The sequence below is a fragment of the Geotrypetes seraphini genome, chromosome 1, assembly GCF_902459505.1.
Source record: "Geotrypetes seraphini chromosome 1, aGeoSer1.1, whole genome shotgun sequence".
Classification (NCBI taxonomy): domain Eukaryota; kingdom Metazoa; phylum Chordata; class Amphibia; order Gymnophiona; family Dermophiidae; genus Geotrypetes; species Geotrypetes seraphini.
Genome location: NC_047084.1, coordinates 34,549,288 through 34,572,762, shown reverse-complemented (window position 1 = coordinate 34,572,762; position 23,475 = coordinate 34,549,288). Strand labels below are relative to the sequence as shown.

The 23,475-nt window shown below is 44.5% G+C and overlaps 1 protein-coding gene across 1 annotated transcript in view; it reads right to left on the bottom strand.

Annotated features, from left to right (window-relative positions):
* The window catches only part of THBS4 (thrombospondin 4), a 102,954-nt gene extending 95,101 nt beyond the window's left edge, over positions 1-7,853 (bottom strand). The window contains exon 1 of the mRNA XM_033929713.1: positions 7,696-7,853. Within this exon, the coding sequence (XP_033785604.1) occupies positions 7,696-7,786 (91 nt within the window). The 5' untranslated portion in view covers positions 7,787-7,853. The remainder of the gene's footprint in view (positions 1-7,695) is intronic.
* Between the last annotated feature and the right edge of the window lie 15,622 nt (positions 7,854-23,475).

Here is a 23,475-nt window from a genome sequence, read left to right as displayed (position 1 = left end):
TGTGTGGGGGGGGGGGGAATGGAAGGCACAAGTGTGGCTTTGGGGTGGGGCAGAGAGAAGGGCACGGGAGCGCCTCCTATCCTTGCTATGCCATTGTCCACATCTCTGTTATTTGTAACCCCACTTTTGGAACCTTTTCACTCAGTGGGTCACATATTTCTTACACAGGAGGACAAAGATCTTAGAAACTACTGCTGGTAAGTAATGATTAAATGGTGTGGTACAGTTTAATTATCAATTGTGGAAATAAATCTTCTTTCCTTATACCAAAAAGTTCATCAAAATCATACTTTTCAAACAAACATGATTTCTGATACAATCTAATAACACCCCAATAAAGCATAAGGCAAAACAAAGGTGAAAAAATTAAAATAATTTAGAATGGTTTCTGAGACATCTGATCACAATTAAAGGGTTTGTGCACTCTTGAGTGTAAGGAAAGGTGGCATTTTCTATGACTGGTGACTAAATTGTACCAAACATGCAAGTTAAATGATATATAGGTGGTGTTTATTGAGGTTTTCCCCCCTCCATGGTTACAAATATGCCACTTTAAGATAGTTGTTCTTATATTTTTGTATGGTTTGACAATCTTTTGTAGATTGCTGGCTCCTTTTGAGTATCTGGCTATTTAAATAAAAGTCAACCTAGTGATGATAAACAAATCTAGTCTAAGTGCTGAATTTTATGGAAACCATCTAGATCAGTGTTCTTCAACCTTTTTACACCTATGGATCGGCGGAAATAAAATAATTATTTTGTAGACCGGCAAACTACTAAGACTGAAATAAAAAAAAAACCATCTCCGCCCCATCCCCACAGCTCAGTCTCCATCCCGTCCCCATCTCCATCCCAGGTCAGCCACATGCAGCGTGCAAGAGCCACTGTGCGCTGTCCCAGCAAACAAGTGCAGCTGGCGCTGAAGATAAGGAGCAGCCCAGCCAGAAGGAAGATGGACACGTGCTTGTAGGGGACACTAATTCTTCACGAACCGGCAGGAAATCTTTGTGGACCGGTGGTTGAAGAACACCGATGTAGAGCTCTTGGTACAGGTGAATATAGAAACCATGTATATTTACTATTATTATTATTTTTACAAAGAAAAACTCTACAGTGATTGGGATCTCAAACTAGGGAGCCACAAAAGTAGCATCTGGTTACCAAATGGTCTAACATCAACAATGAAAATCAAAATCATTCCCATAACATCTTCCAGAGTCAATGGGAATGAAAACACACCATGAAAGGCAGGAAAACAGTAAAGTACTATTCCTGATGCACATTCATCTGTTTCTAATGAACCAGAAGACAATAGATCACCTATGAAATTTAATGCTTTACAGGTTGATGTTCCTTCTATTGGGTTTATATAAAAATTATACAGAAATATTGATTGTACAACAGAAACTCTGTGGCATTCTTGTGCTGGTCCAGGATTAGAATATGTAAAAGAATCCCAATTATTTCCTTGACTATAAAGTTGCTGGAAGTTTGTAGTATTTAAAATGTAATTATAGCAGTTTCATCTTCTAAGATAATGCCAGCGACATAAGTTCTAACTAAGAGGCCTCAAGTGACAGTTTCAAAAAGGGCCCCCAGAGAGTTTGCATATATAGGAAGTCTACCTCAAAAAATCTGGGAGCAGCTAGATGTGGGCTCCTATTTCCTTAGGTCCCCTACACTCTTGGGGTTGTTTGCATGAAATTTCACTCAGAAATCATTTCATGAAATGGCTCTTCTCAGCAGGAACTAAGCTGCAGAGACTTTAGATTATGTCCTTCTTGGTTCACAGCTAAAAGGAGGAGCATTTAAAGGGAAATGGTTTGGATGGTAGACTCCACTGGGTAAGAAAAATATTCTAAAGGAATTAGTAACTAACACCTCTCTCTCTTTACAAAGCTGCGCTAGTGGCAGCTGTGTGGCAAACCCCCCAAAGCCCTTTAAATATCTATGGGCTTCAGGGCAGTTACTGCAGCAGCAGCCACTAGCATGGTTTTGCAAAAAGGATGTTGGGTAAAAATCCCTATGTACGGAACAATTTTTCCCAATGTGAAAAATCTGTTAGTACATTTATCCCTAGCTTATATTACATATCTTTGGAGTAAACCACATAATACTACATTTCTAAGTTTGATGACTTATTTTCATACAATGTCATTTTTAGACCATTTTTGTAATAAATTGGCCGTACTAGTCAACTGGCAATGCACATTATTTCCAACAAATCTGTGATGGGGGCTTTTTACTAAAAGCTGCACAAACTGCAAGAAAGATTGATAAACATCACAATATTTTCATTACCGGTATTAGCTTTAAAAATGACAGACCCCCCTCTTTTACGAATGCATAGCGTGAGTTTTAGCACCGTCAGCGACGGTAACTGCTCCTAGAGAATGACACGGGGGAAAAAAATCTGTCCTCGTCATTTCCCCGTCACCGGACCACTGTCCCCTTCACCGCCCCATCCTCGCCGTCCCCTTCATTGCCCCGTCCCCGAATCCACCATCCCCTTCACCGCCATGTCTCTGTCCCTGCTGTCCCCTTCACCGCCCCATCCCCGAAGCATCCACCCTTCCCTCTCGCCACCTCACTGCCCTTCAGCGGCCCGAGAATCTCCCTCCCTCCCTCCCTCTTACCTTCGCGGCGTAAAGAAACTTAAGGGAGGGAAGGCGCGCGGTCACTGATCGCGTGCAAGGCCCCTTCCTTCCTTCCCTACTTCTGGCCAAATCTATCTCCCTCCCTCCCCCTTACCTTTGCGGCGCTTTAGAAAAGAAACTGATGCTGGCAAAGCCTGCCTGTGCCACCCTGCAGTCGCATATGTGTATGGGCGGAAGCTTCTCCTCTGACAATTGTCATTTTATAAACACAAATAAAACAGAGCAAGGTTCAACAAAACCCATCTCCCCCTCCCTTTCACAAATATCCCCTTCACTATTGTGAAAACTGAACAAACCAAATTACTACAGAATGCTACATAGAAAAATCAAGCTAACAAAATACTTTAGTCACATATGGCAAGAATAATGTTAGGGGAGTGCAACTAGGGCAACTGCCCCCTGGTCAGAGAGAGAGCCCTAAGCTAGCTGGAAGCTAAAGAAGCACAACCTGGACTTTGCGGTCCCCAGTTATGTCTAATACCAGCTGTAGCAGGATTTCAAATCATTTTTCAAATCTGAAATATTCTAATCACAAAATATAAAATAATTTTTTTTTTCTTTTTGTTGTCTTGCAATTTTATTCTTCAAATCACATTGGTCTTAGGCTTTGGTTTTAGGTTCCTTCTGTCTTCATTGTGGCATGGCTGGCTCCTGAAGGTAAAATAGGCACAAGAGGAGCTAGGGAGAAGATGCTGAATCTGACATGGGCGCAATTTTTTTTTACCACAGGAGTAAGACTTTTCACCGCTCCCACAGGGCAGTAAAAGGTCTTGTCCCCATTCCTGCAGTAAACCAGTTGCAAATGTTTCCATTCCTGCGGATTTACTGCAGTGACCTGCAGTTTACCGCGGTAAACGGTCCCCGTGTCATTCTCTAACTGCTCCGACACTCATAGGAATTTTATGAGCGTCGGAGCAGTTACTGCCACTGTTGGTGCTAAAACCCACGCTATGCATTCGTAAAAGAGGGGGGAGAATAATTAAAAAATGCACTATACATTTTCCCATAGATACTGAATTGGGCAATCATTATAATACATCTGACAAATGAAATTTTGTTAAAAAGATAAGTTTTATATTTTGCTCTTTGGAACATTCATTTAAAAAACAAAAACAAAAACAACATATGTGTAATTTATCATAGAGGAGGGGAAGGGGAGTGGAGTTAGGGTATTTATTTATTTATTCAATTTTCTATATCATTCTCCCAAGGGAGCTCAGAATGGTTTACATGAATTTATTCAGGTACTCAAGCAGTTTCTCTGTCTGTCCCGGTAGGCTCACAATCTATCTAATGTACCTGTGGCAATTGGGGGATTAAGTGACTTGTTCAGGGTCACAAGGAGCAGTATGGGTTTGAACCAGGGTGCTGAGGCTGTAGCTTTAACCACTGCACCACACACTCCCCACTAGGGTAGGGAATGAAACTGTAATATATTGAACAATTTCAGTGTTGAATCAAATGTACCTTTATTTGTTTGTTCAACAAAATTGTTTATACATAAAAAAGATAGAAACATAGAAACATAGAAAAAAGCGGCAGAAAAGGGCTATAGCCCACCAAGTCTGCCCATTCCAAGTATCCCCTCCCCTGAATTTACTCCCTTAAAGCAGATAGCAGATAACTTTTTAAAGATATCCCAACATTTGGATGTCTAATCCCAATACTGTAGTTGTCTAATCTCTAGACAACTTGTAAATAAACTCATGTAGAACACAGGATCAGGAAATGATTAAACTTTCAAAAATCCCAATATTTGGATGTCTAATCTCTAGACAACTTGTAAATAATCTCATGTAGAACACAGGATCAGGAAGTGATTAAACATTCCAGTAGGATATTAAAAGAATAGAAAGAAAATGTAATATAGAGGGAGAGTGAGTGAGAGAGATACAGACAGAGAAAGAGAAATAAAGGACAACTAGATAAAAGGAAATAAAAAGGAGGGACAGAAAAGAGGATGCTTTACCCCATGGAAAGGAATGTTTGTGGTTTTATGTAGAGAAAGAGAAAGGAGGAAAACCAAAATCAGATCAGTGGTAGGTAAGAAATGCTTTGGAGAGAAAAGAGGAGGAAAAGAGAGATGATGTGGGGAAGAATAATTGGGATAATCTCAGAGGGAAAAGTATATTATGTAATGATCATATTTATTATGTTCTTAAATGTCTAAATGGTCTAACCATAATATAGTAAAATCACATCCTGAAATTTTCCATAAACCATGTCACATGAGGATGGATGATGCCAACAAGATGAGCTACCTCCTATTGCCTTTCATCTTATCTTGTTGGTGACACCTAACTTCATGACTGGTGCCCTTGTGTCCATATGATCCAGAAAGTTCTGACTGCATTCATCTCCGCCCCTCACTCCATGTTCACATGAGCAATTTTGGCCAGTGTACTTGAAACTGTAATTTCTAGCCCTTATAACAAACCTATTGTGAAAAGTACTTAGGTGACTCACAAAATAAAGACAGTTTGAATATATTTGGCCTGCATTCTGGTTTATAAAGAAAATAATGTTCATCAGACTTTTTTGCTGTCAACTCTGAATATGTTTTAGTAAAATTTAATGTGGACAAATGCAAAGTGATGCACATTAGGAAGAATAATCCAAATTATAGCTACTGGATGCTAGGGTCCACCTTGGGGGTCAGTGCTCAAGAAAAAGATCTGGGTGTCATTGTAGATAATATGCTGAAACCTTCCACCCAATGTGCGGTGGTGGCCAAAAAAGCAAACAAGAATCTAGGAATTATTAGAAAAGGAATGGTAAACAAGACTAGGAATGTCATCATGCCTCTGTATCGCTCAATGGTGTGACCTCACCTTGAGTACTGTGCTCAGTTCCGGTCTCCTTATCTCAAAAAGGATATAGCAGCACTAGAAAAGGTTAAAAGAAGAGTGACCAAGATGATAAAGGGGATGGAACTCCTCTCATATGAGGAAAGACTAAAGAGGTCAGGGCTCTTCAGCTTCGAAAGAGATGGCTTAGGGGAGAAATGATTGAAGTCTACAAAATCCAGAGTGGTGTAGAATGGGTGCAAGTGGATCGATTTTTTTTACTGCATCAAGATTTACAAAGACTAGGGGATACTCGATGAAGTTACAGAGTAATACTTTTAAAACCAATAGGAGGAAATATTTTATTCACTCAGAGAATAGTTAAGCCCTGGAATGCGTTGCCAGAGGATGTGGTAAGAGCAGTTAATGAAGCTAGTTTTTAAAAAAGGTTTGGACAAATTCCTAGAGGAAAAGTCCATAGTTTGCTGTTGAGACAGACATGAGGAAGCCACTGCTTGCCCTGGATCAGTAGCATGGAATTCTGCTACTATTTGGGTTTTTGCCAAGTACTTGTGACTTGGATTAGCCTCCGTGAAGACAGGATACTGGGCTGGATGGACCATTGGTCTGTCCCAGTAAGGCTATTCTTATGTTCTTAAAATGAAAATATTTTTCAATGAGGCATTTGTAAAATATATGGCAGATTTTGAAAATCCTAACTTGGGCATCCTTTTTCTGACCTAAATATCTTATACAAAATTGGGATTTTTGTGTTAAAATCAGTGTCCATCAGATGCAGGGGAATAGCTGTTTTTGACATCTGGAACTGAGGCACACCAGTTACTTCCCACCATCTATCAAAACCTCTCACCAAACATTTCCAGATGTTGGCATGTGATCAGGAGATAGTAAAGGCCAGATGCATTAATCTGAACAGTGGCACAATAATTAGGGAGAAGTGCAGAAGTAGCCGGGCCATTAAAACAGTTTGCCGACATCTCAGGGAAGCCAGGGTTCAAATCCTTTGTCATCTTGGGCAAGTCACTTCACTCTCCACTGCCTGATGTACATAGCGCTAGATTTACTAACCTGTATTAACATGTCTTATTGCTGCTTAATAGAGGCTCCAACATTGTCAAGGAGATTTATTTTTTAATGTGTGTTAAATAGCATTTTTTTAATAATGTGTATCGAAGCATTGCTTTTGACCGGTAAATTTGCCTCTTGGATTGTAGCCCCTCTGAGGCAGGGAACTACTCACAACTCTTTCAATTATAACTAAACTTATCTCCCCCCCCCTTCCCGCTGAACGAGGGGGAGTCTGAAACTAAATCCAAAATATTTAACATTAGTGATCATGAATTCAAATAATATTGTATATCTTTTTAAAGCAATTTTTGGATAAATATACCAAAATCTTCCAAAACAAAACTGAATGCAATAATTCCAAATTAACCTAGGGAATGCTTCAGTTCTTATTCATCACAAGCATTGACCCAGGATGCAAAGTCTTTTGTAAAATATTTAAAAGGGGCATGGAAAAAATATGGGCATTTGGTAAATGATACAGCAGAAACAGCCATTTTATATATAAAAAAAGGATTTATAAAAAGATTGGCATTTACACTGGGAGTGGCAGAAGCAGATTTTGTTACCTACAATACAAGTGTCAGCAGAAAAGTGCATTTCGAAAGACAGCTGAGCTTCAAACCTCAAACTTTTTCACCCTTTAAGGTGGTTTGGTAAGTACAATACCCCTCCCCCTTCCACAATTGTTTCTCCGGACCCATGCACACAGCATCTCTTCTAAAAACTGCTTATATATACATACTGATTAGCACACGTAAATCGATTTTTTTTTTTACACACATAACGCTTCTAAAAACAACTCCCTAAAGAGAAGAACAAAAAGCACAAAGCACAAGGAAAATTCATGGCGATTCAACATAGGAAATATTTAACATTTGCTATTTCAGTGATAACAGAAAAGTAATGTGGACTGCAGTTAAACTGCAATCTACTAAGGCAAATTTAGATATTAAGAGCTGAGTTCTGTTGGGTTAATTTACTTTCCAAATAATACCATTAAGATTTGACAGCTAGTTCCAGTTCTTGCTTTTAATATTGCTACAGCTGCCAAAACTTCTGTTCTTTCCAAGTCCTCCTTTGCTTTAGAAAAGATGTTCATACACCATTCTGTGCAAGTCAAGAAACAGGGAGAAGCATGAACAGTAAAATTTATTTTTAATTACCTTGGTAGGCACTAGCAGAATATCCTTCAAATCCTGGGTGTAGCTGCAGCACCACCTGCAGCAGCAGAAAGAAGGCTTTTCTTTTCGACATCCTGCTACCTTGACAGCTGTCTGATTCCTTCCCTGGCTGGCAGGCAGGCGTTCAGGCAGTGGGTTCAGCTGTGCTAGGCCCCCCTTTATTAGGCAGAACTGCCCCAGGCCAGAGAAGGAGGGGCTGAAGCTGAAACCTCAGCTCAGCCCTCCCTTGGCTCCATGCCTGCTAGCCCTCCTGTGAACAATTAAAAAGGGGCTGCAATAAGGATTGTGTTCCCAAGCACCATCTGGGACATTCTAGGCTCGCCCAACCCAGCCTGGCACAGCACACCTTCATGCTGGAACTTATGGGCTAAGGTACATAGCCTCAGTATGAGAGACAAGAAAAGGTTTATCTCATTGCATTGGTGATTGCTGTTGGAATGAAGCAAGCACATTGAAACCTTTACAGCAGGAAACAGACAGGGTTTTCAAATGGAGTAGATCCAAACAGCAAATGACCTCAAATACAGTTAGCTCGCACGAGGGGCGTTCAAATAATTTATCTGAGTATGAAAGAAAGTAGTAAGCATGTTGGAATAAATCTGTGCGTGTTGTGACATGTCTCAAGGTTACTCGTGCACAGTTGTGGTTCAGCGCAAACCTAACATTCCAAAAGACAGGATGTTAGAAGAGTCCTCATGTGAATCAAGTAAAAAACTGCTAGATTTGGAGCACCGTTCAGCGATAAAATTTCTCACAAAAGAAGGGAAAAAGCCAAAGAAGATCCATGAACGTCTGACTGCAGTTTATGGTGAGTCTTCCCCATCATCCTACAAAGTAAAATTTTGGAGCGAGCAGTTTAAGTGGGGTAGAGAGTCCACTGGACATCCTGTGGAAGTCACTTCCAGAAAAATATGCAAGAAAGTCAAGGATAATTTTGTCAGATAGATGAATTAAGGTTTCCCGAATAGCTGAAGAAAAGGCCATCTCAGCGTACAGTTTGGAAAATAATTAATGAAAAGTTGGCCATATCCAAGGTTAGTGTAAGATGAGTTCCAAGAATGCTGACGCCATATCAGAAGGCCACAAGGCTCCAATGCTGTCAGAACTTGGAGATGCTCCATGGAGACCAAGTGAATTTTTTTTCATTATTTGGTGACTGGAGATGGAACTTGAGTCTATCATAAAACATAACATAGAAACATAGTAAATGACAGCAGATAAATGGTCCATTCAGTCTGCCCAACCTGATTCAATTTAATTTTTTTTCTTCTTAGCTATTTCTGGGCAAGAATCCAAAGCTCTACCCAGTACTGTGCTTGGGCTCCAACTGCTGAAGTCTCTGTCAAAGCTCACTCCAATCCATCCACACCCTCCCAGCCACTGAAGCCCTCCCCAGACCATCCTCAACCAAAAGGCCATATACAGACATATATCGTGCAAGTCTGCCCAGTACTGCCCTTAGTTCTTCAATATTTACTATTATTTTCTGGTTCTAGATCCTCTGTGTTCATCCCACTCTTCTTTGAACTCCATCACCATTTTCCTCTCCACCACCTCTCTCGGGAGCGCATTCCAGGCATCCACAACCCTCTCTGTAAAGAAGAATTTCCTTACATTGCTCTTGATCCTACCACCCCTCAACCTCAAATTATGTCCTCTGGATTTACCATTTTCCTTTCTGTGGAAAAGATTTTGTTCTACGTTAATACCTTTCAAGTATTTGAACGTATGAATCATATCTCTCCTGTCCCTCCTTTCTTCTAGGGCAGGGGTAGGCAATTCCAGTCCTTGAGAGCCGGAGCCAGGTTATGTTTTCAGGATATCCACAATGAATATGTATGAGATGGATTTGCATGCACTGCCTCCTTGAGATGAAAATCTATCTTATGCATATTTATTGTGGATATCCTGAAAACATGACCTGGCTCTGGCTCTTGAGGACTGGAATTGCCTACCCCTGTTCTAGGGTATACATATTCAGGGCTTCCAGTTCCAATCTCTCCTCATACGTCTTCTGGCGCAAACCTCCTATCATTTTTATCACCCTCCTCTGGACCGCTTCAAGTCTTCTTACGTTCTTCGCCAGATATGGTCTCCAAAACTGAACACAATACTCCAAATGGGGCCTCACCAACGACCTGTATAGGGGCATCAACACCTTCTTCCTTCTACTGGCTATGCCTCTCTTTATACAGCCCAGCATCCTTCTGGCAGCAGCCATTGCCTTGTCACACTGTTTTTTCACCTTTAGATCTTCAGACACTATCACCCCAAGGTCCCTCTCCCCGTCCATGCATATCAGCCTCTCACCTCCCAGCATATAAGGTTCCTTCCAATTATTAATCCCCAAATGCATTACTCTGCATTTCTTTGCATTGAATTTTAGTTGCCAGATATTAGACCATTCCTCTTTTGCAGATCTTTTTTCATATTTTCCACTCCCTCTTCGGTATCTACTCTGTTACAAATCTTGGTATCATCCGCAAAAAGGCAAACTTTTCCTTCTAACCCTTCAGCAATGTCACTCACAAACATATTGAACAGGATCGGCCCCAGCACCGGTACTCACCTTTCCTTCCTCTGAGTGACTTCCATTAATCACCACCCTCTGGCGTCTGTCTGACAGCCAGTTTCTAATCCAGTTCACCACTTTGGGTCCTAACTTCAGCCCTTCAAGTTTGTTCAAGAGCCTCCTATGAGGAACTGTATCAAAGGCTTTGCTGAAATCTAAGTAATTACATCTAGCATATGTCCACGATCCAGTTCTCCGGTCACTCAATCAAAAAATTAAATCAGGTTCATTTGGCATGATTTACCTTTTGTAAAGCCATGTTGCCTCGGATCCTGTAACCCATTAGATACTAGGAAGTTCACTATCCTTTCTTTCAGCAACACTTCCATTATTTTTCCAACAACCAAAGTGAAGTTTACCAGCCTGTAGTTTCCCGCTTCATCTCTGTGACCACTTTTGTGAATAGGGACCACATACGCTCTCCTCCAGTCCCCAGGAACTACTCCCATCTCCAGAGATTTGTCAAATAAGTCTTTAATAGGACCCGCTAGAACTTCTCTCAGCTCCCTCAGTATCCTGAGATGGATCCAGGGATCCTGAGTCCAAAATAGAGTCATCTCTTCAAAAAACACTTTCCTTCATCTTAACCTCAACATAGCACTAGAAATTACACACACGAACACCCCTCCATAAATATACCTAAACATTGTACAACTCACTTCATCAACCTACGATTTATCTACTACGTGCTCCAAATTTCTCCTGGATACTTCCAGACTAACAATTGTAACTTGATACATTCCTGATTCTATGTACTGTAATATTCCTGAATTTGTCCAGTCTCTTAAATTGTAATCCGCTTAGAACCGCAAGGCACAAGCGGAATAGAAATCTGTAATGTAATGTAAACACAAGTCATCCTCAAAAACATTCATGACAGATAAATCTGCAGGCAGTCAGGGCAACTGTCTTCTGGGATGATGGATTTTTACTTCTGGAGTTCATGCCACATGAGAAAACCATAACCAGGAAGAGTTACGCTAACACAAAGATCGCTTTGCGGGAGTCAATCAATGAGCAAAGATGAGGAAATATCACAGCAGGGGTGCTACTTCTTCATGACAATGTGCCAGTGCACATGTCATGAAAATCATAAACTACCATCCGAGAATGTTGGTTTTAGCAGCTGAACCATCCACCCTACAGTCCTGACCTGGCTCCCTTGTATTATTTCCTGTTCCAAGTTTTGAAGAAATCTCTCCGTGGACAGTGGTTTTCAAGTGATAAAGACACCATGGAAGCTGTGACCAGTGGCGTAGTAAAGGGGGGCAGACTGGCCCAGATACAATCATGGTGGGGGTGCTGGCACCTCTCCATCCCTAAATGCCACGCTCTATTCCCCCCCATACCTCTTTAAATCTTTGCTAGTGGCCTGGCTCCGCTCTGAAATCACTTCTGGGTCGTGGAGCCAGGAAGTGATGTCAGAGGGAAAGCCAATGCCAGCACGAGCAGCAGGCCGAACAAGCTACTTGCGCTGGTGAAAATTTAAAGAGGGAGGGCACAAGTGTGTCACAGGGTGGTGGGGAGGTGGGCGTGGGGGTGTGTGTGCGCCACCACCCTGGGAACCTCCTATCTTTGCTACGCCACTGGCTATGATATCCTAATTTGAAGGTCAAACAGAATTCCTTTCAAAGAGGTTAATGTCATTGCAGACAAAGTGTTGAAGTGTATGGTGCTATCAGGTGACTATATTGAAAAACAAAAACAAAATTTTGTTGAAAACTCTTTTCTTTCCTACTGAGGTAGATAAATTATTGAATGCCCCTCATAATTACCTTATACTCATTTACAAAGTCTTTTTATTGTACTTTAAGCTGCTTACTACTTTAAAATAAGGTTGTCAGTAAAAAATATTATGTTGTTTATTTTGTCCTTAGTCAGTTGGTGAAATATCGTAATGGCTTTAGGCCAGGGGTTCCTCTAATGCCTTAGGTACAAACTTATCTTTGAGCTCTTCAAGAACAATACCTAATGAATGTACGAGTACACTGTTTGCAGGTTGTATAAAAAAAAAAAAAAAAAAAGAGAACATAGTCTTTGTGATAAAGATTATGCACCCACACAGTCCTGCTAGTTCATTTTACTTGCCTGAAAGACAAGACATTTGTTGGGTGCCAGAGCACCTTATTTCTGTACTCTGCTCCATCGGTTACATCAGCTGGTCGACAATATCAGTTTCCAGAAACTATTTTGGCAAATGTGATGCATAAATTCAATAAAATGCAATGAATGCAGAGGAGGAAGTGACGTCATCGCCACGGATGGGAGCTTAAACTGAAAGCTCCGTTCGGGCCCAGCGATCTAACTGATTAAAGTTGTGAAAACGGCGCATTTTTCCACTCCCCGAGTGGTGGTGAGGTGTGTGAAGGATCGGGGAACCTCATGGCAACGCGCAAAAAATTACCCGGTGACAAACCCGGCCAGCGCACGATGGAGCAGGCGCTGGGCCGGGTAGCACGTGGCGGTGCAGGCCCGGAGACCAGCAGCGGGGAAGCAGCGCGATTGAGTGGTGCTATCGCTGCGGTCACTGACATGCTGGTTGAGCCCGTGCAGGTGGATGCCCCGCCGGAACAGCTTACTAAAGCGGACATGCAGCGTTGGATTATTGAGGTGAAATCTGAAATTTCGGCTGTGGCTGTGCAGGTCCGGGAAGCGGTGCAAGAGCTGCGAACTGATTTGGTGGAGGTGGGCACCAGGGTGGAGGTTGTGAAGATGCGGCTGGATAGCTGCGAGGAGAATGTGACCGGGGTGCAAAGATCCTTGGAAACTGCCTCTGCTGATTATCAAATCCTCCTGGATAAAGTTGAGGACCTGGAGAACCGCACCCGGTGTAATAATTTGAGGGTGCAGGGCCTACCGGACTTACCAGAGTTTAAAGATGTGCGTGCTACTACTATTAAGCTGATCAGGTGGCTTTTACAAGATGATACCCTGGAGCCGGGACTTGAGCGGGCACATCGAGCTCTGGGACCTCGGACATCCCATCAACCTAAAGATATTGTACTCTGCCTCCTGAGCTTTACCCTTAAAGAACAGATCTTCCGCAGAGCCCGGGAGATGGGCACAGTTACGTGGGAAGGCCATCGGTTGGAGTTCTATCAAGACCTGGCTGCGGGCACGCTCCAGAAACGTCGGGCGTTCAGAGATGTGACCAAAGCATTGCAGCGTAGTAATTTGCGCTACCGCTGGACTTACCCTTTTGGGGTGGTGATTACCATCAATGGAGTTCATACAAAAGTCACTACAGTGCGGGAGGCTCGTGGTCTGTTGCAGCAAGTGGGTATTGAGATCCCGGAGGAGGCTGTTCCTGCTGGGGGAGCGGTGTTGAACGGAGTGGCGCCTCCCGCCCCCTCCCGATGGCAGCGAGTGGAGAGAGGATCCCGGAGCGGGAGGGGCGGCCAAGGAGGTGGACACCCTCTTCCAGTTACCGCTTCTACATCCAGTGCCCCCCCCCCCTGAGGGCTGACTGACTGTGCTTGTATTGTTCCAGTTTTTTCAATACTTCCCTATCTGCAGGGGGGGGGGGGTGTATGGACCCCTCCTTGGAGCTGGGTACCTGGGTTTGAGTTTTGGAAAGGAACTGTGAGGGGGTTGCCCATGGACTGGTTCTGGGGGAGGGTGGGAAGGGGGAAGTTGGAGAGATGTATTGGTGTTCTGTGGGGGAATGTTGTACTGTGGGGGAGGGGGGAGTGAGAAGTGTGGTGCGGGGGGGGGTTTGGGGGTTGGCGGATTGAATTCTGGGGATTGTTGTTGGAACTGTATTTGACAGTTAGTGTTGTGCTGTGGGGTTTGTGTAAGGGGCCATGGGGATGGATCACTTCCTTGTATGCTGGTGGGAGATCTGTGGACTCTCACTTTGGGGGAGGGGGGATGGGGGGGTGGGCTGGGGGGGGGTAGCGGGAGATGTGGGGACAAGTTGGCAGGGGTTGGGGTTGCATTGCCATTCTTCTCATTGGATTATGGAAGGATTCCGGTTGGTCTCTTATAATATCAGGGGTCTAAATTCCCCCAATAAGAGACGAGCTTTCTATAGGGAGCTGCTTCGCTTGCGGGCTGATGTATGTTTCGTCCAGGAGACACATCTACTCCAGTCCCATGAATCTCTAGTTAGGGATTCTAGGTTTCCTCAGGCCTTTTGGGCTTCCAGGGTAGGCACTTCTAAGAGGGGTGGGGTGGGTATTCTTGTTCGTAAGGGGATTCGTTGTGAAGTGCAGAGGGTGGTGCGGGATCCTCAGGGTAGATATATAATGTTGGAGGCTTTGATTGAGGGGGTCTTGTACTCCCTGGTTAATGTTTATGCTCCCAATGAGGGTCAGGGGGGTCTTCTTTCGAGAGTTAGTGCCTAGAATTCTCAGGTTTAAGGGGGGTGCCCTGGTTTTAGGTGGGGATTTTAATCTTACAGTAACCCCTCATTTGGATAACTCAGGGAGGGCGGATCAGTATGGGAGGCGGGATCGTAAACTGTTGAGGGAGGCCTTAGCTACTCTGAATGTGGTGGATTGTTGGCGGTGGCTCCATCCATCGGTTAGAGATTATACTTATTTTTCGGGTATCCATTCCTCTTATTCTAGAATTGATTATGTTTTTGTGGAGCGGGGACTGCTTCGGAGGGTGGAATCGGCGGGGATTGAGTCCCTAACATGGTCGGATCATGCCCCAGTTTGGTTGCGGTTCCTGGGAGAGGGTGGTGGCTCGGGATGCAAATTCTGGCGTTTTAATGATAGTCTCCTGGATGATCCGGAGGTGGGAGCGCAGATTGAAGGGTGGATACAGGACTATTTAGATGTGAATGTAGAATGTGGCGCTTCGTTGGAAGCGGTTTGGGAGGGGTTAAAGACTACCCTTAGGGGCAGAGTGATAACCCTGGCCTCGGCCCGGCAACGTAAACGACGGGAAGAGGTGGCGGCTTTGCTGATTTTGATTGGTCGGTTGGAGGGCTTGCACAAGCGTAGCCCTTGGGATGTTGCATTATGGGAACGCTTGTTTCAAGCACGCCGGGATCTTCAGGCTTTAGACCTGGAGCGTTTACACCATAATTTACAGCTTCTCAAACAGCGTTATTTTGAATTTTCTAATAAAGCTAGTCGACTGGTTGCCCATCGTCTGAAAGTGAGGCAGACGCGCAATCAGATTCTCTCGCTACGTGCAGCCTCTGGTGAGTTGTTGCGGAAAGAGGATGCTATTCGGGCACGTTTTGTGGAGTATTACTCCCATCTCTATGCACCGGAAACTTCTGGGTCCTTACCAGACCTAGACGCTTATTTGGCTTCAGCGGAGTTGCCCCGGATTGCGCCTGATGATGTGGCACGGTTGGACCGTCCTCTCACGCTGGTTGAGGCTCGTGGAGCGCTGCGTTCTATGCCCCTTGGTAAGTCGCCAGGGTTGGATGGTTTTACTGTTCGATATTATAAACGCTTTCAGGATCTTTTGCTGCCTCCTTTGTTGCGTTTTCTTAACTCCTTGCAAGAGAATAGTGCCCTCCCCTACTTTATGAGATTAGCGGGTGTGACGGTGTTGGCCAAGGAGGGGAAGGATCCCCTGCAGTGTGCTTCTTATAGGCCGATCTCGTTGTTGGGGGTTGACACTAAGCTTTTTACGCGGATCTTGGCTGACAGATTGATGAGTTGGATTCCTCGGTTGATCCATCCGGATCAGTCGGGTTTTGTAACGGGTAGACAGGTGGGCGACAATACTCGTCGGGTTTACAATTTGTTTGAAAGGGCAAGGGGGGGAGTGAGGGAAACGGTGTTTCTGTCGGTCGACGCTGAGAAGGCGTTCGATAGAGTCTCCTGGCCTTTCTTGTTCAGGGTTTTGGAATCTGTAGGTTTGGGTCCGCGCATGCGGGATTGGATCCAGATCCTTTATACTTGCCCTATTGGATGTATAAAGGTAAATGGGGGCTACTCGGAGACTTTTTCGCTCGCAAGGGGAACGCGTCAGGGGTGTCCTCTTTCACCTCTTCTCTTCGCCTTGACGATAGAACCCCTGGCGCAGAGGGTGCGGCTGAATCGGGATATCAAGGGGGTAACGGTGCCGGGTGGGGATTATAAATTAGCTTTGTTTGCGGATGATCTCTTGTTTACGGTGGAGGACCCTGAGGGTTCCCTGCATGCTATCTTACGGGAGTTGGATGCTTATGGTAAGGTGTCGGGATTTCGTGTCAATGTTGGAAAATCTGAGCTCCTTAACATTAACTTGTCTGATGATCGAGTGGCTTACCTCCGAGACCGGTTTTCGTTCCGGTGGGTTCAGCATTCTCTCCGTTACCTCGGGGTTTATTTCGGACCTCCGGGAGTGGATCTCTATGATCTTAATTTCCCCCCGCTCTTTCGACGCATTCGTCAGGATTTGCTTAGTTGGAAAGATCAGTATTTCTCTTGGTTGGGTAGGGTGGTAGTTGTGAAAATGATGATTTTGCCTTGTCTTTTGTTTTTATTTCAAGTACTGCAGCTCTGGGTGGGTAGGAACACGTTGGAGGGAGTTCAACGGCATATCTCTCACTTTATTTGGGCTGGAAGGAGACCTCGGGTGAGTAGGACGGTCTTATGTATGGGTAGGGGTGACGGCGGGTTGGGGGTTCCCAATGTGGTAAAATACTATCAGGCTGCTTAGCTGCGCGCCCTTTTAGAGTGGCAGACGCAGACGCCGAAACTGTGGGTGAAGATAGAGCAAAGTTTAAGTGGTGGGGTGTCTTTGTTACATCGACCTTGGTTACCTGGCAGGGTGCGGCTGGAGGGTGGCTTGTCCTCAGTGGGAACTTCTTTGAGGGTTTGGAATCAGACCCGGGGTAGTTTATTGCTGGGTAGGCGCCATTCCTGGTATACCCCGTTAAGATATAATCCAGATTTTCTACCGGGAAGGGGTGGTGGAGTATTTGCTGATTGGGAAACTAGGGGCTTAGTGTGTGTGGGTCAATTGTGGGATCCGGTTTTGGGCCGTATTCGACCCTTTACAGAGCTCCGGGGCAGGTTTGGCTTTGGGGTCAGAGATTTGTTTCCTTACCTGCAAGTGGTTCATTATATCAGGGCCTCGGGTCTTTTGAGGGATCTGAGGGGGGGTAAAACTCCCTTTGAGCTGTTGTTAGGACCGGTGCTCAGGAAGGGAGCTCTCTCTGCTATATATAGATGCCTCAATTGTCGGGGGAACCCCACATTCCTACATGAGGGCATGGGAGGGTGATTGGGGCTCTGATATATCCTGGGACACCTGGGGGGATATTTGGTCAGAGATTTCTTCGGCGGGTATAGCGGCCTTGTTGATCGAAAATAGATACAAGGTTCTCTTTCGTTGGTATTATACCCCTCAGGTGGTGGCTCGTTGGCAGGGAGGTGCAAGTGCTCTTTGTTGGAGGGGCTGTGGGGAGGTGGGTACCTATTTCCATATGTGGTGGCAGTGTGGGCGGGTGTCTGGGTTCTGGATTGGGATTTTTTCTCGGGTGTCTCGGATCCTGGATATCCCCATTCCGGTGGATTGGCGACATGCCTTGTTGTTCTGGCATCAATAGGATTTAGCTTGGGGTGATTCTATGTTTTGTAAGTTGGCCTTCACTGCTGCTAGATTAGCTATTGCTTTCCTTTGGAACCAGGTGCTCCCTCCCACGTGGGCCATGGTGGAGCATCGCTTGCTTACTTGGCAACTTCTTTACCACTTAACAGCCCTACGCCATGGTAAACTCCATGGCTATGCTCATATTTGGCGCAGATTTCGGGCTTCTGTGGGGATCAGTGGCAGGGGTGGATTGGGGCACTGAGTTGACCTTGGGGCTGGACTGGGATGGCGGAGACTAGGGGGAACCTTTATTTATATTCCTATTCCATTTTTTTGGTTTTTTTTCTGGTTTTGGATGCTTCTCGACCTAATTGGGTGTTGTGGGAATTGTGTTTTGTCCCCGGGGGGTGGGTGGGGGGGGGGAATTTGACTGCGTTTTGGTGGGTTTTGTAGTTTGTTATTGTTAGATTGGGGGGATTACATTTGTATTTGTTCTTGACTACACTTTGGGTGTTATTTGGAGTGTGGTTGCTTGCACTTTATTTTCTTGCTGCTGTATTCTATATGTTTATGTTATGTTTGAGGTGTATCTCAATAAAAGCTGTTATTTAAAAAAAAAATAAAAAAATGCAATGAATGTATAATAAGAGTAGTCAAAACTTTGGCTTGGGAATAAACAGAAGATACCCACTTTAGGCTTGGGAACCTAGATTAAGCTGCCCAATCATTGGCTTGGGAACCAGACACCCACTGAAGGCTTTGGAACCTTAGTGAAGAAACCAAAACTACAGGCTTGGGAACCTGAACTAAGAGATGAGGTTGCTGGTTCAAATTTCTTGAACTAGTAGTGGCATTGCCACCATGGAGCAATGCAGTCATATGTTTTCCTCATAAAAAAATGCAAAACAACAGTTTATAACTTGAAGGGCTGACCATATTTTGATGTTAATATATGCCATTACTATGGAAACTTCCATGACCTTTGACTAACTTTTTCAGAGGGTCTGAAACATGCTATTTCTAATAGAGCTAGTTTGAAAATGTTTCCAGGATATTCTTTTTTGTAAAAGCTGTTAAAAAATACCCAATCCTTGACATTTTTTGAAAAAAAAAAATTTGAAATTATTAAGTAACGAGATTAGCTTACAAAATGAATTTGTATATTTGAGAACAAAGTCGTCACAAAATAATAGACAGGAGTCAGAGAAGGCTAAACTGAAATTTTTTAGCATGGTCTGTTTTTTTGGCCCACTTTGAGGCTTTTTACATATGTCAGTTTAAAAAATGAAAATTTGCATTAGTTCCAATTGAATAGATTGTAAAAAGTTGTATAAGATTTCCAAGTTTCATTTATTTTGACTCAAAATTGTGCAGAGATACTGTACAGTGTTCCCCTGGTTGTTTGCAGTCGACGGTTCATGGTCCCGGTCATTCGCGGTATTTTCCGACCATGAACCGCTGACAAGGAGAGGGCAGCGGGAGAGGCAGGAGAGAGTAGCCGGAGCGCCACAAGTGCACGAAATCACTCACGATACGCTCCGACCGCCTCTTCCTGCACTAAGCTGGGCCTTATCCAATCAGGAGCTGCTTTGACACGCAGCTCATAATTGGATAAGGCCCGATTTAGTGCAGGAAGAGGCAGTCAGAGCATACCGCGAGTGATTTCCTGCACTCGCGGCGCTACAGCTGCTCTCCTGCTGCCCTCTCCCGCTGCCCTCTTCAGGCTCCCCCATGAAAAACCATATTCACAGTTTTTCGAGATTCACGGGAGTTCCTGGAACGGAACCCCCGTGAATATTGGAGGAGTACTGTATATAGTTGTGGTATGGTATCAAACAAAGAGCTAGATCTCCACAAGTATTCCACTGGCAGATCTTAAATGTTACAAGTTCGTTTGGATCATGTAAGATTCAGCAGACAAAGTTTCATCAAAATCTGTAATGGTGAGGTGGGGCACTTTTCTAAAATTAGACTACTTGACATGGAATGACCAGCAGTCGGTCCCTATGTGAGCAAGTCCGGATACACCTGGAGCTGGAGACATTTGTCCACTTGTAGGTGTACTAGTTTCAAGTTTATTTAAAATTTGATACAAACACTTATAAAAATTTCTAAACGGTGAACATAATAAAATTAGGAGGAAGCAAGAGAGTTGTAAAAATACGGACAAGGACAAACTTGAACAACAAACGAAAGGAGACAAGGGGAAAAGGGGGTAGAACTACAATGGTTTTAAGAAAAGGTAACAATGAGGGGTAAAATAATAGGTCAGGGGTAGGACAAGAGCAACAACTCTTATATAGAGTAGATAAGAATTGATGATTAAGCGTTCTAATGTTTGGATAAGCCAAGTCTAATGATTTTAAGTTTCAAATGCATCTTTATAAAGAAAAGTTTTCAGGGAACTCTTGAATCAAGGCAAACAGGAGGCAGAAAAGGAGAGAGAGAGAGAGAGAGAAGGAAAAGGTGAACAGGAGAGGAGAGGAGTAAAGAGGAAGAAGGAGTAGGAGGAGGCAGGAGAGAGCAAGAGGCAAGACGCGAGAGGTAGCTCCACCCACCCCTGTCATCCACCGGAGCTCTCCCTTAAAAGGGGAGGGGCCAATGGCGCTCGGATAGTGACTTGGGCAGGCGAGCAGGAGGCAGAAGAGGAGAGATAGAGATAAGGAGAAGGCGAACAGGAGAGGAGTAAAGAGGAAGAAGGAGTAGGAGAAGGCAGGAGAGAGCAAGAGGCAAGTGGCGAGAGGTAGCTCCGCCCACCCCTGTCATCTACCATAATTCCCCCTTAAAAAGGGAGGGGCCAATGGCGCTCAGATAGTGACTTGGGCAGGTGAGCAAGAGGCAGAAGAGGATAGATAGAGAGAAGGAGAAGGCGAACAGGAGAGGAGTAAAGAGGAAGAAGGAGTAGGAGAAGGCAGGAGGCAGGAGAGAGCAAGAGGCAAGTGGCGAGAGGTAGCTCCGCCCACCCCTGTCATCCACCATAATTCCCCCATAAAAAGGGAGGGGCCAATGGTGCTCAGCGTTCGACGTGTGTCAAAGGCAAGCATTAAAGGTGCTCGCCTTAGCGAGAGCGCCTTTGCGAAGGGCCTTGAAAAGGGACAAGCCACTGCACTGAAGAAACATCAGGGAAGGACACCTACACAGGCAAGTACCACAAAGGGCAACAAGACAGACACGAACAGCAGATAAATAAATAAACACAGCAGACGCAGAGGACAAACACAACAGAAGCAGGGGTAGTAGGTCTATAATTAGGAGAGAGACTACACAGTAACAGCACCAAGGACGCTACACACAGCAGGAGAAAGCATATAGGGAAGAAAAAGGAGCCCATAAGATCCGGGAAACAAGGAGAAGCCACTTCAGTCAACAGACCAGGCAAGCGGACAGCAATGGAAGCAGCAGATAGAAGCAGGAGGATGAGCTACCCAATCTTCTGCACCGTTTGTCATATGTATGACTACCTCCCCTCTGGGAGACAGTCTTATGTATGCACTCGATGCGAGGAACTGGAGGGCCTGAAGACACAAGTCAAGCTACTGGAGGGCAGAGTACTAGAACTAGAGGCACTTCGAGCAGTTAAGGAGGAGATCAGAGAGGCTGAAAACTTCATGAAAGAGAGGAACATTGAAGAAAAAGTCAGGAAGGCGGAGAACACCATGGAAGAGAGGAACATCGAAGAAGTCAGGGAGTTAGAGAAGTTCATTGAGGAGGCATACAGAGAGGCCATGGAACAGCAGAGGAACTGCCAAAATACATCTACAGAGAGTGAGGACCACCTGGAGGAAAGGACTAGATGACAGAGCAGCAGGACCTGGAAACAGCCGGGGGAACCCACAGGAAGATGAGTCCACTGCAGACCAATGCTGGGAGGAGGAAAGATGGAAGTGCACCGAGGACTCGGACCTGCGGCTAGAGAGATGGACGTACACCAAGGACACAGACCTGTGGCTAGAGAGACAAGAGAAGATAGAAAAGACAGCAATCGTCGTGGGAGACTCCATCATCCGACAAGTCGACAGCCACATAGCAGGAGGAAGACAGGATCGACTGGTAACCTGCCTACCAGGAGCCAAGGCGGAGGATATAGTGAACTGCATCGACAAGATCATCGACAGTGCGGAAGGAGGAGATACGGTGGTGGTGATCCATGTTGGGGCAAGCGATGTGAGCAACAGGAACTACAGTAGGGAAACACTGAAGGACCAGTTCCGGATGCTAGGAAGGAAGCTAAAGATCAGAATGCCGATGGCAGTGTTCTCGGAGATCTTACTGGTACCCAGGGCCGATGGGAAGAGGCAGATGGAATTGCAAGCAGCGCATGGATGACACACTGGTGTGAGGAAGGATTCCACTTCATGCGCAATTGGATTACGTTCTGGGGGAAGATCAAGCTATACAGGAAGGATAGACTCCACCTCAGCGGAGACGTAACGAGGCTACTTGCCAGCAACATTAAGTGAGAAATTGAGAAGTTTTTAAATTAAGAAGAAGGGGAAAGTTGACAGTCGACCAAGAGATGATGGTTCGGGAAACGGTATACCCAGAGGATACTGTGCAAGATTGTAGGGAAGAATCACCGGATCATAGGCACGATAGAAATCCCGGTGGATCGAAAGGGACAGTAGCGAAGGAGACAGAAGGAGGTAGAAAGTGCAAGAAAGTAACAGGACACAAACTTAAGTGTATGTACACAAATGCAAGGAGCCTACGAAATAAAATGGGGGACTTGGAGGCTATCGCACAAAAAGATGACCTAGACATCATCGGCATCACGGAAACATGGTGGAACGAGAACAACGTCTAGGACACTGTACTACAGGGATACAAGCTATACCGCAGAGACAGAGTAGGACAGAAAGGTGGGGGTATTGCCCTATACATAAATGAGGGAATTGAGTCTACCAGAGAGAACACGCCGGAAACGAACAATAAGGTACAGTCTCTATGGGCCAAAATACTGGGAACAAATGGAACAGATATGAAGATTGGCATCTACTACCGACCCCCAGGGCAGTCCAAAGAGACTGATGAAGAAATGACGGACAAGATTAAACACAAATGCAAGGGAGGCAACGCAGTTATCATGGACGACTTCAATTATCCGGATATAGATTGGAACCTAGGCAACTCCAGCTGCAGTAGAGAGACCAAGTTCCTGGATGCTGTAGGCGATTGCTTCCTGGAACAACTTGTCATGGAAAATACGAGAGGATGAAGATCTCTTGAGTATAATTTTAAAAACCCAGGAAGGGCTATTATTAATTGGAGGGGATTTTAATTTGATCTCAGACCCTCGCTGGAACACTACGAGCATTAAAAGTGGTAGAACTAAAAAAGATAGGAAACAATTAAAAAGTTTCCTGGAAGTATTAAACTTAGTGGATGGATGATGGAGTATACATATGCTGGGTAGAGATTATACCTATTACTCTCCCTCACATAAAGTGTACTCACATATTGATATGATTTGGTTGGATAAATCCTTAGGGGGTAAATTATTAGATGCAAAAATAGAAGAAACCAGTTGGGCAGACCATGCCCCAATATGGGTGGATATAATATGGGGACATACTAAAATAGGGACACGATATTGGAAATTAAATGATACCTTGCTTAAAGATCCTAAGGTAGTCCAGAAAATAGAACAATCTATTAGGAATTTTTTGGATAATAATAATACTGACCATTACTCACCTATAACA